At 48.3% G+C, this 13735-nt stretch overlaps 1 protein-coding gene across 2 annotated transcripts; it reads left to right on the top strand.

The window, feature by feature from the left end:
- Nucleotides 1–4808: 4808 nt before the first annotated feature.
- Nucleotides 4809–13289, top strand: LOC120715484 (zinc finger protein 37-like). 2 transcript variants are annotated; one of them, XM_040002515.1, is made up of 4 exons: nt 4809–5438; nt 8074–8157; nt 8230–8661; nt 11533–13289. In XM_040002515.1, the coding sequence occupies exons 1-4, from the start codon at nt 5264–5266 to the stop codon at nt 12372–12374; spliced, it is 1533 nt and encodes a 510-aa protein (XP_039858449.1). In that variant the 5' UTR covers nt 4809–5263; the 3' UTR covers nt 12375–13289. The 2 variants fall into 2 exon arrangements, with proteins under 2 accessions (XP_039858449.1, XP_039858448.1); XM_040002514.1 differs by having other exon boundaries at nt 4814–5438; nt 8074–8661.
- The last annotated feature ends 446 nt before the right edge of the window (nt 13290–13735 follow it).

Below are 13735 nucleotides of genomic sequence, written 5' to 3'. Positions count from 1 at the left end.
TGGGTGTGAATGACATCTATGGATAATATAATAATATTACCCTCATTCCTCGCAGCTGCTGTTTAGCCTCTGCCTAAAGAGCTAAATAGATGTTCAATCTTTACCTCTAATTTTAACTCTGAAAACTATTTTTCAGGGTTCAGACTCAAACCTGCATCACAACCGAACATTATGTCAACAGAAAGCTTCCTTTTTTTGCACGATTCCATCACTTTTGATGTTTCATAATTATGTAGTTTGTAAGTTATCTGGAAAACTCAGAGTCGACATGTAGATGCAACATTTTCACTTTGATCCTGATGAAAAATGGTGACATTCATCAGTTTGTCCTTGAATGTGAGCTTCATGCTTGAACCTAAACAAAGACGCCACCCTTTTATTTTTATGCCACAGCTCGACTCTTTGAAGTTAAATAAATGTGAGTGACCAAACACTGGAAACGTCTTTTTTAAAGTCTTTTTATTCAGCACACACATACAGGTTTCTTTTTACTGGCATATCAGACACTTTAAACCCGTTTGACATTCAGCTCCAACGTGAAACGACAGGAAAATGATAGCAGATGATGACGACACGATAAAGGCATGTTTTTATTTGCTGAAACCTGCTGCAGTAAATGTTCATCACATTGCCTTGTGCCTCGACCTCTCAGCAGCAGATATATTTATTTACTTTGACCTGTTAGGTTTAGGATTCATGTGTCAACCTCACAGCCTGAGGACCAAATCTGACCCAGCACACAGCTGAGAATGATCCCCCAAACAGTACACATCATCTAACTGCAGCTGTGGCCTGCAGAGCACGTGGAAGAAAGCTGAGATCGCCCCGCTGTGCCCCGATACCGACCCAGCTTCATGAGTGGGACCCAGATATGTTCCATCTCTGCTTTCAGCATGACAACGTCTTGAAAATGGAGACTTGATTGCACAACAACCCAAAACAGAAAACGTTAACCTCGGTAACTTTCTCAGGTATGCCTGAAACAGCTGGCGTTACCATGGAAACTCAACTCAGTCAGTCAGTAAAATCACAGCAGTGATAAAGTCACCTGATGACAAACAGCACACATGTATCGAATACTGAAGCTGTTTACCTGCAACACAAAGTGCCTCGAGGTGACGGTTGTTGTGATGAACTGAATTACATATAAAACATGCAGATACATAAAAAATCTTTACACATCATTTAGAAAAGCAAAGAAGCAAATCTGTGACTTTGATGTTATAAATGTGTTGTATCAGTGAAACATACATTTTTATTTAGGACTCATTGAAGACCAGCACCCGTCCACCGAGGTGGACGACCTCACCAACGGTCCAAAGGTTAAATCGAATAAAAATAATCTCAGTTTAAAAATAGTCAAACCTCAGATTTGAAAATCACCTTGATACCTGAAGCCCCTCCCCCTCCCTCAGGTGTTTCAGGCCGGCTTGGTCTTTTGCGTGTGGATCTTCATGCGGCGCAACAAGTGGCTCTTCTGACTGAAACATCTGCCGCAGGTTTTGCAGTCCAGCGTCTCACCTGTGTGACTTCTCATGTGAGTTTTTAACATCGCGGACTGAATGAACCGTTCCCCGCAGGTGCCACAGGTGTACGCGCTCTCTCCCGTGTGCGTCCTCATGTGGAGCGCCAGCTTATCGCTCCTCACGAAGCCTTTTCCGCAGGTGTCGCAGGCGTACAGCTTCACGCCCGTGTGGATCCTGCGATGTATCATCCGGGACCTGTGCTGAAAGGCTTTTCCACAAACATCACATTTCACCCTCTTCTTCCCGCGTCTGTCACACAGTGGCGCTCTAACATGTGAGAGTCGTTCACACAGTTTATGCGTGCTGTGTAAGTATGAGTGACCATGAAGGCATCGCTCTGCTGCCCGACTACCAGCTGCTCCTCCTGCTTCCCTTCGATCTGTGGAGCTTCTGGTTCCTCCTGGTCCACACTGGAGCTCCTCTCCTGGTCACAGAGCTGCTGCTCAGGGAGAACCTCCTCCTCCTCCTCACAGACAGGCTGCTGTGGGACGTCTGGAGGGATAAAGGGTTGATAAGGTCACAAAAAGAAAAAAAGATCACAGCTGATCTACATGCTTGAAATCAGGGCTGCTGAGTCAATATTAAGATGATTATCATGGAAAACATAATGGACAAGAAGGAACTGATCTTTTAAAAGGTAGCGGCTCTACAACTTTAACAGTTCATAAAAACTTCAAAGCTGGAAGTAACATCTGATCTATCCTGAAATGAACCAAGCCAGCACAGGGAAGTGAAATTTAAAGTCTGCATCTGCGGCTCTTTGTGGCTGCTTCCACGAGAGGTTTCACTCATGTAGGGAACGTTTGGTCACCACTCAGGAAGCAGCTTCCTGCTTTCAGCCCATGTTTGCGTGACGAGCTGCAGACGGGAGCTCCTCGACCTAAACAGGTTAGAGGAACTGAGAAACGGGTCCGCCCGGCAGGAGTGTCGGAGCAGGCTTTTGTTTTCCCATCAGGTTAAACTGGTGAAGGTTTGAGGCCAGCACAGAGTGAATCCACAGTTCCAAACGATTTCAGGAAAACTGGAAAAACTAAAAGGTCTAAAATGTACACCGATTGTCTTGAGTTCTCCTGTTTTCACACATGCACCTCTGCTCTCTTTGGCAGTGCGTCGCAGCTGATAACCCTCCATCTCCTCCTACCCCAGCATCCTCCTCTGTCACACCAGTCCTCCTTCACTACACCCATGAACCTCCTCTGAAGTCTTCCTCTTTCCCTCCTGCCTGGCAGCTCCATCTTCATCCTCCTTTGTCTGATATATCCCCCCTCCCTCCTCTGCACGTGTCCAAACCCTCTCAGCCTCTCCTCTCTGATGGACTCATCTCTGATCCATGCTGCTCGCTGAACATGTGATGATCTTCAGCTCGGCCTCATGTCTTCGTGTCAGAGCCACCGTCTCCAAACATCCATCCCAGCAGGTCTCACTGCCACCTCTAAACCTGCCCTTTCACTCCCTTCACTCACGCTGCTGTCCTTTTGTCACAGATCACCCGTGACACTCTCCACCCTGCCTGCCTGTTTCGATGATTGACCCGAGTTATTTAAACTCATCTACTGCTGCCCCCTTCAGCTTCCCCTGTCTCCCTCTTTTTTTACTGCACTAAGATGTTGACTTTTGACATGTTTTCTGTGTTTGCAGTTGTAAACGTGAGCGCTAATTTCGTGGCTGACCTCAAAAACACCTTCTACGTCCATCAGTGCGTCAAACCTGAGACCCTGTGATCCACACTAGCTCACACTCAGGCTGTGCAGGAAACCCACGGCCTGTTCGCTCGCAGCTGAATAAACGTCCCGCAGAGCTGTGATCAGGATCCTCCCTCAGAGGGACACTCACCTGTCCTGTGCAGCTTGATGCAGCTTGACCTGCGCTGACGGTCGATCTCTTCCTCGTACTGGACGATCGTTTTTTCAAACTCCAAGAATATTTGTTCAGCAGCAGCAGTTAGTCGCTCGTTGATAAACTCTCTCAGATACTGAGCTGAAGGCATCGTTGCTGCAGCACAGTCTCCGCTCAGATAAACAGAAATAAAACTACTATCTGTTTACTTCCTCTGTGTGTCACAGTGAGAGGTTCCGACAGCGCATCGGCGTCTAACTTTCGTTCCGCCTACACAAACGAAGCGTCCACGTGATAAAAGGTAAACACTGAAAACGTGCGAGCTCCAGTTTTAGGACGTTTGCAGAGTTTCAGACTAATAAGCAGCAGGAGAAACTATCGGGTGTGAAGAAGGAAAGTCAAATATAAAATCATCTTCGCGGAGATTTGAATTTTATTTTTAACCCATCAGAACATTTTTGATGCTTAAAAGTTGCAAACTCTAAAACATTCCTGTTGTCCGTTTTTCAGATCTAATAATGGGAGTCTGTTACTTCCCGATCGTTGTCTCTTGAGTCACCACAAAGCCTGGATGCAGTGTAGATGAAACTGCTTTCAGCTGCTCCTTTATTCACACCGGGTAGCTCCACATGTTAGCTCTGGTACTTTTTACTCCAGATGTCCTTCCTGGTGTGTCCCTGGAGGGATTTGTGTCTGCTCTTGGGGTCAAACCAGGGATTTTTCACTTGTTATATGTAAACCCCCACACTATCTCCTACCCTGGAGCCACATCTGTACAACAGATCCTGGAGGAACAGGAAGTATGTGCAATAACAATGTTAAAGACTGTTTGTTGTTAAATGGCTCATGATGGGAGGATATATTAAATTACATCTGGATTAAATTCAAAGGATTTTGATCAACTAAGCATGTCTAGAATGATGTGAGCCATCTTTCAGACAGACAGGGCTGCGTGACATCGGCTGGGATTGGAAAGCGTACGATATCAGGCAGATTTTCAGGAAAACATTCATGAGTCCATACATTGTTCCCTCATTATCCACCTTTTCAGGGCACAGACACTGACTCGTTCATCCCAAGCAGCGTCTTCCGCAGCTGGAGGTTACATCCTGGCCTCCAGCAGATTTGCACATCATTAGTTTAGTCATGGAGAAAAGGTGCCAGAGAACAGATCAGGGACTCAACTCAGAGTTTAAGCTGGCTCACATTTTTGAACAGTGCACCATCTGAGTATTATCGTTCTGTTCAAATCAAATCAAATCACTTTTATTGTCACATCACATGTGCAGGTACATTGGTACAGCACATGTGAGTGAAATTCTTGTGTGCGAGCTTCACAAGCAACAGAGTTGTGCAAAATACATGCACTAAGCTGCATCCCTGGCCTGCATGGGATCACACACCATGTGATCACACAACATCACGCAAATACTTGATAATCAGTGCTCACTAACATCCACATAAAATCCTAGAACGTCATTCAGCAGGACTACCTGGATGCTCTGTTATTACTACAGTTAACTGCAGCTTTTGGTGCTTCAAGAGTGGAGGGAGGGAAGTGAAAGCAGGTTCTCAGTGGGCCGGTTCAGTGGAAACTAGACTAAGACTGGGTGACAGGAGAAACTGGCCTAATGCAGTTTTCACTCAGGCCAAACGTAACTGAGCCAGAAGTGCAACAAGTCGCCCAAATGCGTCTGTGATGCGGGGTGACACACGCAGTGTATGTCTACAAATGACCTGCAGGGGGCAGCGGTGCGCCTGCGCTGAGTTTAGTCTGCCAGGAGAAGAAGAAAACCCACTCAAGGTTTATTGTTAGCTTAACTCCTCGGAGGGCTGGAGTGGAAGGCGGTGGGGTTTTCTTTCTTACCCTGTTTCAGGCCCGTGTTTCCGCAGGTGCAGTAATGATGACCTTACATCGGGACCTGAGACGGTTTATTAACGGCCGACTAACTGCTGCTGCCGAAGAAATATTCCTGGAGTTTGAAAAAACGATCGTCCAGTACGAGGAAGTGATCGACCGTCAGCGCAGACTGCTGGAGATCACCTGGAAGCCTCAGATAAAGCTCCACAGAATAGGTGAGTCCACGCTCAGCGAGAAAAACACTTCACGGAGGATCCTAACCGGAGCTCCACGGCACATTTACTCAGCCAGGAGCTGAACACGAGCTGCGGGACAGTAGGCCGTGTATTTCCTGCGGGGTTTGGATTGTTGCGGGAAGAAACGGGTGAGGCCGAACTAACATGGCTGTGATCGGCACACAGTCCGTGGGCCCAGCAGCACGCAGAGCTGGGCCGGGCTAGAGCCGCTGTCAGCGGACAGCGAGGTGGCGATCCGCGTTCAGCTCTGCTTTTACGCGCGGGGTGATTGATGAAGCAGGAGTGCTGGGGCCAGAGTGGGGAGAGGGTCACGGCATTAAATACCTCTCACCTGAAAACAATTCCCGGTGAAAGTTCGACCTCTGACGGTCTGCAAAGTGTCAGGGCCCTGCTGCCATTGGTGCTCTCAAACATCCTTGAAGGGTTGGAGGCTGTGTAAGATTCCAGCATCTATAACGGCCCTGAGCTCGGTCCTTCACAGGGTTCAGGGTACATATCTGCTTCTATGAATGAACCCCTCCAGTTTTTGTTCTACAGCAACCGGTGGAGGCATGTAACCCTTAGTGGGGGTTGTCCCCTGTGAGACAGTCCTGAGGGAGGTTACATGAGTCTGTGTGAAAATGTGCTTCACAATGACCCGGATGACACAGACATGTACACGTCCTCCCAGGCATGAGACCCGAATCCCTTCAGAGTTGCACCAAGAATCAGTGTAAAGTCTGTAAATCAGACCTGTGGAGCTTCCTGCTGTGCAAAGCAAGCGTGAATAAGACAGAAGCAAAGAAAAAGTAACTTTTAAACACACGGCGCAAAATATTCTTTTAAACAGTCGGCCGCATGTCTTCTTTATTAAAGCCTGAATATGGAAACACTTTCATCCAGCCTGTGTGATATTCCCCAGTTATGACACCGTGTACCAAAACCAACTGTTTTAGAAAGACCACGTTTCTGTTCATAACGTACCCAAAATCTGTGACGGTCTTTGCTCTCATTTTTCAAATATACATGTATGAAACACTCCTATGTCTTTCTCAATAGAGCCTCACCTGTGGGATTGTCACAGGGGACTGTGGGAGGTCTCATGTGACCAAAGTGCTGTCAGTAATGGAAGGAAACACTAAGCACTTAGGAGGCACATCTGTAACAGATGGAACGGATGGTTTTGTACAGATGTCCATGAAAATGCAAACAAACACATGATCAAAGCGTCAGTCCAAGAATCCCTCTGTTTGAAGAGTCGCTCGTGTTGTTGGTTCCTGCAGCTGCGACGGGGGTTTGATGTCATTTGATGTCGTGCATGATTAATAGTGCGAGCCACCCGCTGTAGCGCTGATTGCTGATTGTTTGGTGGCTCAGAGAGGAGAGTGCAGCTGCAGCTCAGGAAAGAGGAAGGAGACAAAAAGAGACACCAGGGAGTTTGTTTATTTTCCACTTCCTGCTTGAAGACAGAGCAGCGCCTATAAATAGCAGCAAGAGAGGAAAGAATCACATTTGAAGGCATTACTCTGCGACCTGCGACAAACACGTCGTCGTTAATGTGTCGTGAATGAAAGCGTTGAATGGAGAGGCCGGAGAATCAGTGTCTGGAGATTAATGAGAAGCCGAATGAGGAAACGGGCTTGACACTGTTAGCAGCAGCTCTGCTCGTGGTCACCTTCCTGTTTTTATTATTGAGCAGCTCTGTGAGCCCAGATCAGAGGAAGTAAAGCTAAATGAAGAATCAAAGCGGTACCAGTTTCTTTAAAAACACCAGTCAGTCAGTACACCCCCGACTGACACGTGTGAATCAGCTGAGGAAGAACATCCGTGACATGCAGACCACACTCATACCTGGTTTTTCTGTTCCAGTATTTACTTTCCTTTTACTGACAGCAGACGCTGAGCCACGTCAACCAAACAAGCAGTCTGTGGTTGAAAAGCCTGAGATCCCTGAAATTTGAACCCTGCTGATGGTTTCGCCCTCAGCTCAGTCACGGTTGGATCTCACAGAGACACGCGTCCATCTTTATTGGTACATGAATCCTATAATTACTCCTTATCAGAACTGTAATCGCTGCCTTTTTGCTGACCCAGTAATTTGAAATATCTTTGAGCCTTTCCGGCTCAGATCTCCACTCCTCTTCGGTCTGCTGGTGATGCGTTCAAGGACTCGTTTAAATGCAGAAAACTACATGTGCTGCATACAGCAGCCTGCAGTTACTAATGCCTGGGATTTTGACTTGATCACAGACTTACATTCAGAGCTGAAGTTGGTGCATGAAACGTTAATGCTGTCTGACTCTTTCCAGTCATGAACTACATTCAGCCTTCGATGTGCACACACTCTGCTGCTGTGTGGTCGTTGTGCTCCTGGGACTCTCTCAGAAAATACTGATCTCAAACAGAATTATTGATCAATAAAGTTTAAAAGGATAAAACACACCTGACAGGAGGTAAAGTTTGTGGGTCAAAAATGGGGACGTGCAGCTAAAAGTATTTTGTACTCTGAGCTTTGCAAATGACACACATGAAGCCGATTATCTGTTGATTATCGTTAAATTCCAGTTGTGTGTATGAGCAGATGTTTCTCTGTCATCGCACCGGTGACCTTCCTTTTCTCTCTCTGTCCCTCCAGGCCTCCCACAGCACCATGACTCCAACAGGGAGAAACTTCCTACAGAGCAGGAGAAGCTCTCCAGCCTGGAGCAGGAGTCACAACATGATCGTAATAAGGACGAGGCTCCTTCTGAACAGGAGACCTCCAGCCTGAAGCTGGATCCTCCTCAGCAATATGACTGTAATAAGGAACGGGTTCTTCCTGAGCAGGAGGGGAACTCCAGGCTGGAGCAGGAACCTCTGCAGGTTAAAGAGGAACTGGAAGAACTCCACGCCAGCCGGGTGGAAGCAGCGCCTCTGCAGATTAAAGAGGAGCAGGAGGAGCTCTGCACCGCCTACGAGGCAGAGCACCTTATAGTGAAGGAGGAGGACGATACCTTAATGGTGACTCTTACTTACGGGGAAAGTGACAGTGAAACAGAGCCAATCAGCGAGCAGCTCCTGTCTCACAGCCCGCCTGCAGCCGAGAGCCGAGATCAGGAAGGGAGCACGAACGCAGCCTCGGGATCGGGCGCAGAGCCAAAGCCAACGAAGAGACTCGCTAAAAGCAGAAGTGACAGTGCAGAGCGCGCTCCCATGTCAGAGAGTCAGGGTAATACGGACGCAGGTAAAAAGCCTTTGAAATGTTACGTTTGTGAGAAAGTTTTTAAGGATAAATCCCAAATAAAAAGACACGTCAGGATCCACACGGGCGAGAAGCCGTTCGCGTGCAGCACCTGCGGGAAGAAGTTCTATCAGATATACTTACTGAAATATCACGAAAGGACTCACACGGGCGAGAAGCCGTACTCCTGCAAAATATGTGCGAAAAAGTTCAGGTGTAGCGACAGTCTGTTGGTCCACATGAGAATCCACACGGGCGAGAAGCCGTACGGGTGTAAAACGTGCGGGAAGAGATTCATCTGCACGTCAAACCTGAAGAGCCACACGAGGATCCACACGGGCGAGAGGCCGCATTCCTGCAAAACCTGCGGGAAGAGCTTCACTCAGAGGGGCAGCCTGACCGTCCACATGAGGACGCACACGGGCGAGAAGCTGTACTCCTGCAAAGCGTGCGGGAAGCGTTTCTGTCAGAGCGGGACGCTGCTGATCCACATGAGGACGCACACGGGCGAGAAGCGCTACTCTTGTAAAATTTGTGAGAAGAACTTTACTCAGAGCAGTCACTTGTTGCGCCACATGAGGACTCACACAGACGAGAAGTCGTCCTGAAATCTCAGCAGGGGGCCGGGGTGAAAACGCCCACCTCCCGGGCAATAAGCAGAGCGTTCGGACGAGCTCCGGCACCGTGCAGGGCGGAGTCATAAAAGCTGGCTTTGGCCCGAACAGCACTGCATTTGTAGCTTTCACAGTATCGCTTTTGTTCTAGTATTTAGGAAAGTGTCCGACGCTGACCCGGGTCGCCGCCTCTGAAATCTTAAACATTCAGCGACTGTGCACCGACGGCCGAGTGCGTTCCCTGTGTGACGCTGTTACAGTGGCTTTGCATGATTCTCTGCTCAAAGCGATCTTCACCTGACAGCGAGCTGTGATGCAGCGTCAGAGATCGTCCTGCCTCCCTTTAAGCTGACTTTTTTTTGATTGGCTGCCCGTTATTGTTGTACGGAGGGTGTCAGAGGCAAGACTGAACATCAGTACAGGTATTAGAAAGAATAACCTTTTAAAAGCGGCGATTTTAGGCTACGTCCACACGTACACAAGTATTTTTCTAAATTGAGATTTTCCATTTTCAATAACAAAAACAAAGAAGTATAAAATCCACACGTGCATGTTTGAGATCTCCGTCCACATGTAAACGCAAAAAATGAAGTCAAACGCTGTCGAGAACATGCCAAATCCTAACCATGCAGAAATGTTGGCCAATCAGAAGTCTTGAAGGCCGGGAGGGAAAGAGTAAACAAAGAAACGAGTCGTACGTGTGGACAGACATTATTCCTCAGCATCACACTGGAAACAGCAAAAAACCAAGAAAGTGTGTAAGCGTGTAAATACTGCAGGCAGCACGACTAACACCAACAGTTTGTCTGCACCACTGTAGAAACCCATCATGTAAACAAAAGGCGCGCACCTGTGACGCTGCAAGACTGAATCTCTCGTCCACACGTAAACACAAAAACTGAGTTTTTGAAAATCTCCACCCTGGGAGGAGTTCAAGTCTCAGTCTTCAGTGCTCCAAACGGCGTTTGGGGGGTGGATGAAAGGCCAAACGCAGAGAAAGAGCTGCATCTTCAAAACTACGTGTGGACGTAGCCTCAGTGCTGCAGATCTCCAGACTTTCATCGGCGCCTCATCAGACAAGCGCCGATACGTTTTTACCAAACAAACTGAAACTGAGGATATTTAGGATCTTTTTTAATAAGCAGCTCGTTAAGATCGTCGCACAGACGAGCTGGTTCTGTTCGTAGCGTCAGATTAGCTGTCGCTCTCTCTCCTTTGGCTCATCTGAAACTTTAATATTCACGTCTGTATTTTAAACTGCGTAAAAACAGAGCGCGGGCTCGTTGCTGACGTGTGTCTGGGTCTAACGTGGTTGTGAAATCAGAGCGAGCCGGGCTGTGTGTCTGTTCTCTCTTCTGCTGCTTTCACGGTTGTCGTGTTGCGTTGTCGTCTTCTCTGTACTTTTGTGGAGGATTGTGTAAGGGCGCTGAGTCCCACATGCTCTTTCTGCCAGTGTTCTGTTACTGTGTGTGCCACTCTTCCACAGAATAAACATGCAGATCCAATCCCTGCGGTCACTGGTGTTTTTTAACCCACGAGCAGCCAGTTTGGAGCAGACGCCGTCTTTGAGGTTTGATTTCTGTCGGCGATCATGCAAACAGGTTCATTTCAGAGTCCCTGCAGCTGCTCCTGAGGAGTGGAAGAAAAACTAGAGAGTGGGATTCAGGAGATCATCCAAGCATTCCTTCCTCTCCAGCTGACGTCAGGAGTGTGGGCAGAGAACCGCTTCCCCCGCCTGAGTGGCCTCAAAGTCGGCTGGTAGTCCTGCTCCAGCAGCCGCAGTGGAAGATTTTCCCCAGGCTGATCTCCCAGCTCCACTCCCACCTTGTGTGCTTGTTATGTCTGCAGTCATAGCAAAGTTAATCCTAACAGATCTTTAGACGTCAGCTGGCTAAATAAACTTTGAAAAGCCTCCTCGCGGATGCCTGGATGTTACACGTCACTGATTTTACAGTCACTTTGTTTCCTGGTTGAAGCTGAAGGCGGATTTCTGAAGCAGCTTCTGGACAGACTGAACAGCCGGGCAGAGACGTGATGTCAGTCTTGTTGTGCAAACACAAAGCTGAGTGCAGACGGCGGCGTCGCCCTAAAGCTCGTTTCTCCACCGAATTATGGAGACAGAAGCTGCTCTCTGAGTCCTGAGCTATTATCTTATTTGATCATTTGCACATAGGTTACCCCGCAGAGCTCTAATAATTATAAGTGAAATATTTCTCCGGTGTTTTTCTGTCATCACATTCGTGTCATTCTGTCCCTCCAGACCTCCGACCGCGACGCCTCTCCGAGGATGAGGAGGTTCTCGTGAACCAGGAGAGGGACTCCAGCCTGAACCAGGAGGAACCAGCAGCTCGACGGATCAAAGAGGAGGAGGAGGAGCTCAGCATCAGTCAGGAGGGAGAGCTGCTCGTTCTGGACGAGGACGGCGACACCATCATGGTGACCGTTACGTACGGGGAAAGTGACGACAGCGACCCCGAACCGGAGCGGGAGCAGCTCCCCTCTCACAGCTCTCCCGTGGCCGAGAGCCGACGTCAGGACAGAGGCAACCACGTGGACTCGGGATCGGCTGTGCAAGCAATGTACAACAACGTGGACAACGGCCTGATATTTAGCGGCCCTGTTTACATGCAAGGCTTTAGGAATGAACCTCTGATGATGCAACAAGACATAAGCGACCCGGACGAGAAGCCGTATCCCTGCAAAATATGCGGGAAACACTTTCGTAAACGCTTTAATCTGGAGATCCACATGAGGGCTCACACGGGCGAGAAGCCGTTCTCGTGTAACGTGTGCGGGAAAGGTTTCACTCGGAAGGACAGCGTGATCCTGCACATGAGGACCCACACGGGCGAGAGGCCGTTTATCTGCGGCTTCTGCGGGAGGCGGTTCGGTCGGAAGGATAATTTGGCGTCCCACATGAGGATCCACACCGGCGAGAGACCTCATTCCTGTAAAATTTGCGGCAAAAGTTTCTGCCAAAGTAACGACTTGTTGCGCCACACGAGGACTCACGCCGCCGAGAAGCCCGTTCCCTGCGACATATGCGGGAAAAGATTTCGGGACGCCTCGACGATGAATTTTCACAAAAAGAGGCACAAGTGAGAAGTCCCGAAGTGTTCAGGACTGAAAGGGAAAACGGTTTCATCTTTGTACAAGTAAAACACACCACGTGTGCTGTGTAAGGTCATAGCTCTCTACCTCTGCTACATGTGGGCTGTTCGGACACATTTTGTCTTCCTGTGTGTTCTGCGTCTGCGTCAACTTTGAATCGTTTTAGAATTACGAGGCGTTGCTGACCGTAGGTACAAACTTTATCTTCCTCTGTCCGGATTATGTTTGCTTTCGTCTGCAGCCGCATGAGGATATCTGAGCTGTAAGCAAAAGGTCAGAGTCTGCGTGAAGGTGTGGTCAGAATATCTGAAGTATGAAAATGGTCCCAGTGGAAGGACGGCCCCAGAAATGGCGTGGTGATACAGACGTGTTGTGCATTAAGTGCCATGGAAGTTTCTGCAGCATCAGCGGAGGTGGCTGAATTCTCCGGATACTAAGGAAAGGTCATACAGTGCTTCCTTCACTACGTCCTTCAGCAGAGGATCCTTCAGGGCACAGGTGTCGACCTCCAGGCCTCGAGAGCCGCTGTCCTGCAGGTTTTAGACGTGTCCTTGATCCAACACAGCTGATTTAAATGGCTGAATTATCTCATTAACATGAGGGCTGGTAATTAACTAATCAACCGAGCCCTAACTAACCCTGACCCAGGGTGAGATCTAAAACCTGCAGGACACCGGCCCGCGAGGCCTGGAGGTCGACACCCCTGCTTTAGGAAAACGAGACGATGCCGTCCCGTTTCGGGAAACGAGCGATCGAACCAAGCGACGCGGCTCAGATCATGAAAATGTTAATCCTGTGTTTTCCATTTTATTCTGATTCGTTTGACCCTTACAGGCTGTGATAAACCCTCAGCTGAAGTATGATCATCATATTGTGATATAAATAAAATCTGCTTCTTGTAAAGTTGTGTTGTGCGATTTAATTTAATCTTAATTTGTTAAGATTGAGCTGTATAAAAGTATCAGTGGGTTTAGGGTTCACCGGCATTCAGGCTCATCATGGCTGAAGTCTGTCCTGAGGTTGTGCTGGGTCTCTGCAGCAGGAGATGAGCGGACAGGAAGTGCAATTAACCAGAATGTGAGAAACATCTGATTTCCCTTTATGGGCTGTTTTTGACATTAAGTAAATCTGAATAATCTTGATGTGTTAATACAGCCTGCATGAAGACACGCCCAGAAACACGCCCTGCATGGCTGAGCTGCCAGCAGTAAACTGATAAAGCCTGTAACAGCACACAGGTGAGCTCGGAGGATCTCATCTGGTCCTCAGGATGTTGTAGTTTCATTACAATGGGCCCACATCAACAACATCCACCGACACAGCATTAGGCACGCTGCATCGGAACAGTCGCA

The sequence above is a fragment of the Simochromis diagramma genome, unplaced genomic scaffold, assembly GCF_900408965.1.
Source record: "Simochromis diagramma unplaced genomic scaffold, fSimDia1.1 OVJJ01000443.1, whole genome shotgun sequence".
Classification (NCBI taxonomy): domain Eukaryota; kingdom Metazoa; phylum Chordata; class Actinopteri; order Cichliformes; family Cichlidae; genus Simochromis; species Simochromis diagramma.
This window is presented reverse-complemented; position numbering and strand designations above follow the sequence as displayed.

Bases quoted from the DNA above. Each gene is read 5' to 3' on its own strand.
- LOC120715484 (XM_040002514.1), top strand. From the start codon at position 5,264: ATGATGACCTTACATCGGGACCTGAGACGGTTTATTAACGGCCGACTA. The intron at 5,439-8,073 runs GTGAGTCCACGC...CTGTCCCTCCAG, and splicing joins GATAAAGCTCCACAGAATAG to GCCTCCCACAGCACCATGAC. The intron at 8,662-11,532 runs GTAAAAAGCCTT...CTGTCCCTCCAG, and splicing joins TCAGGGTAATACGGACGCAG to ACCTCCGACCGCGACGCCTC.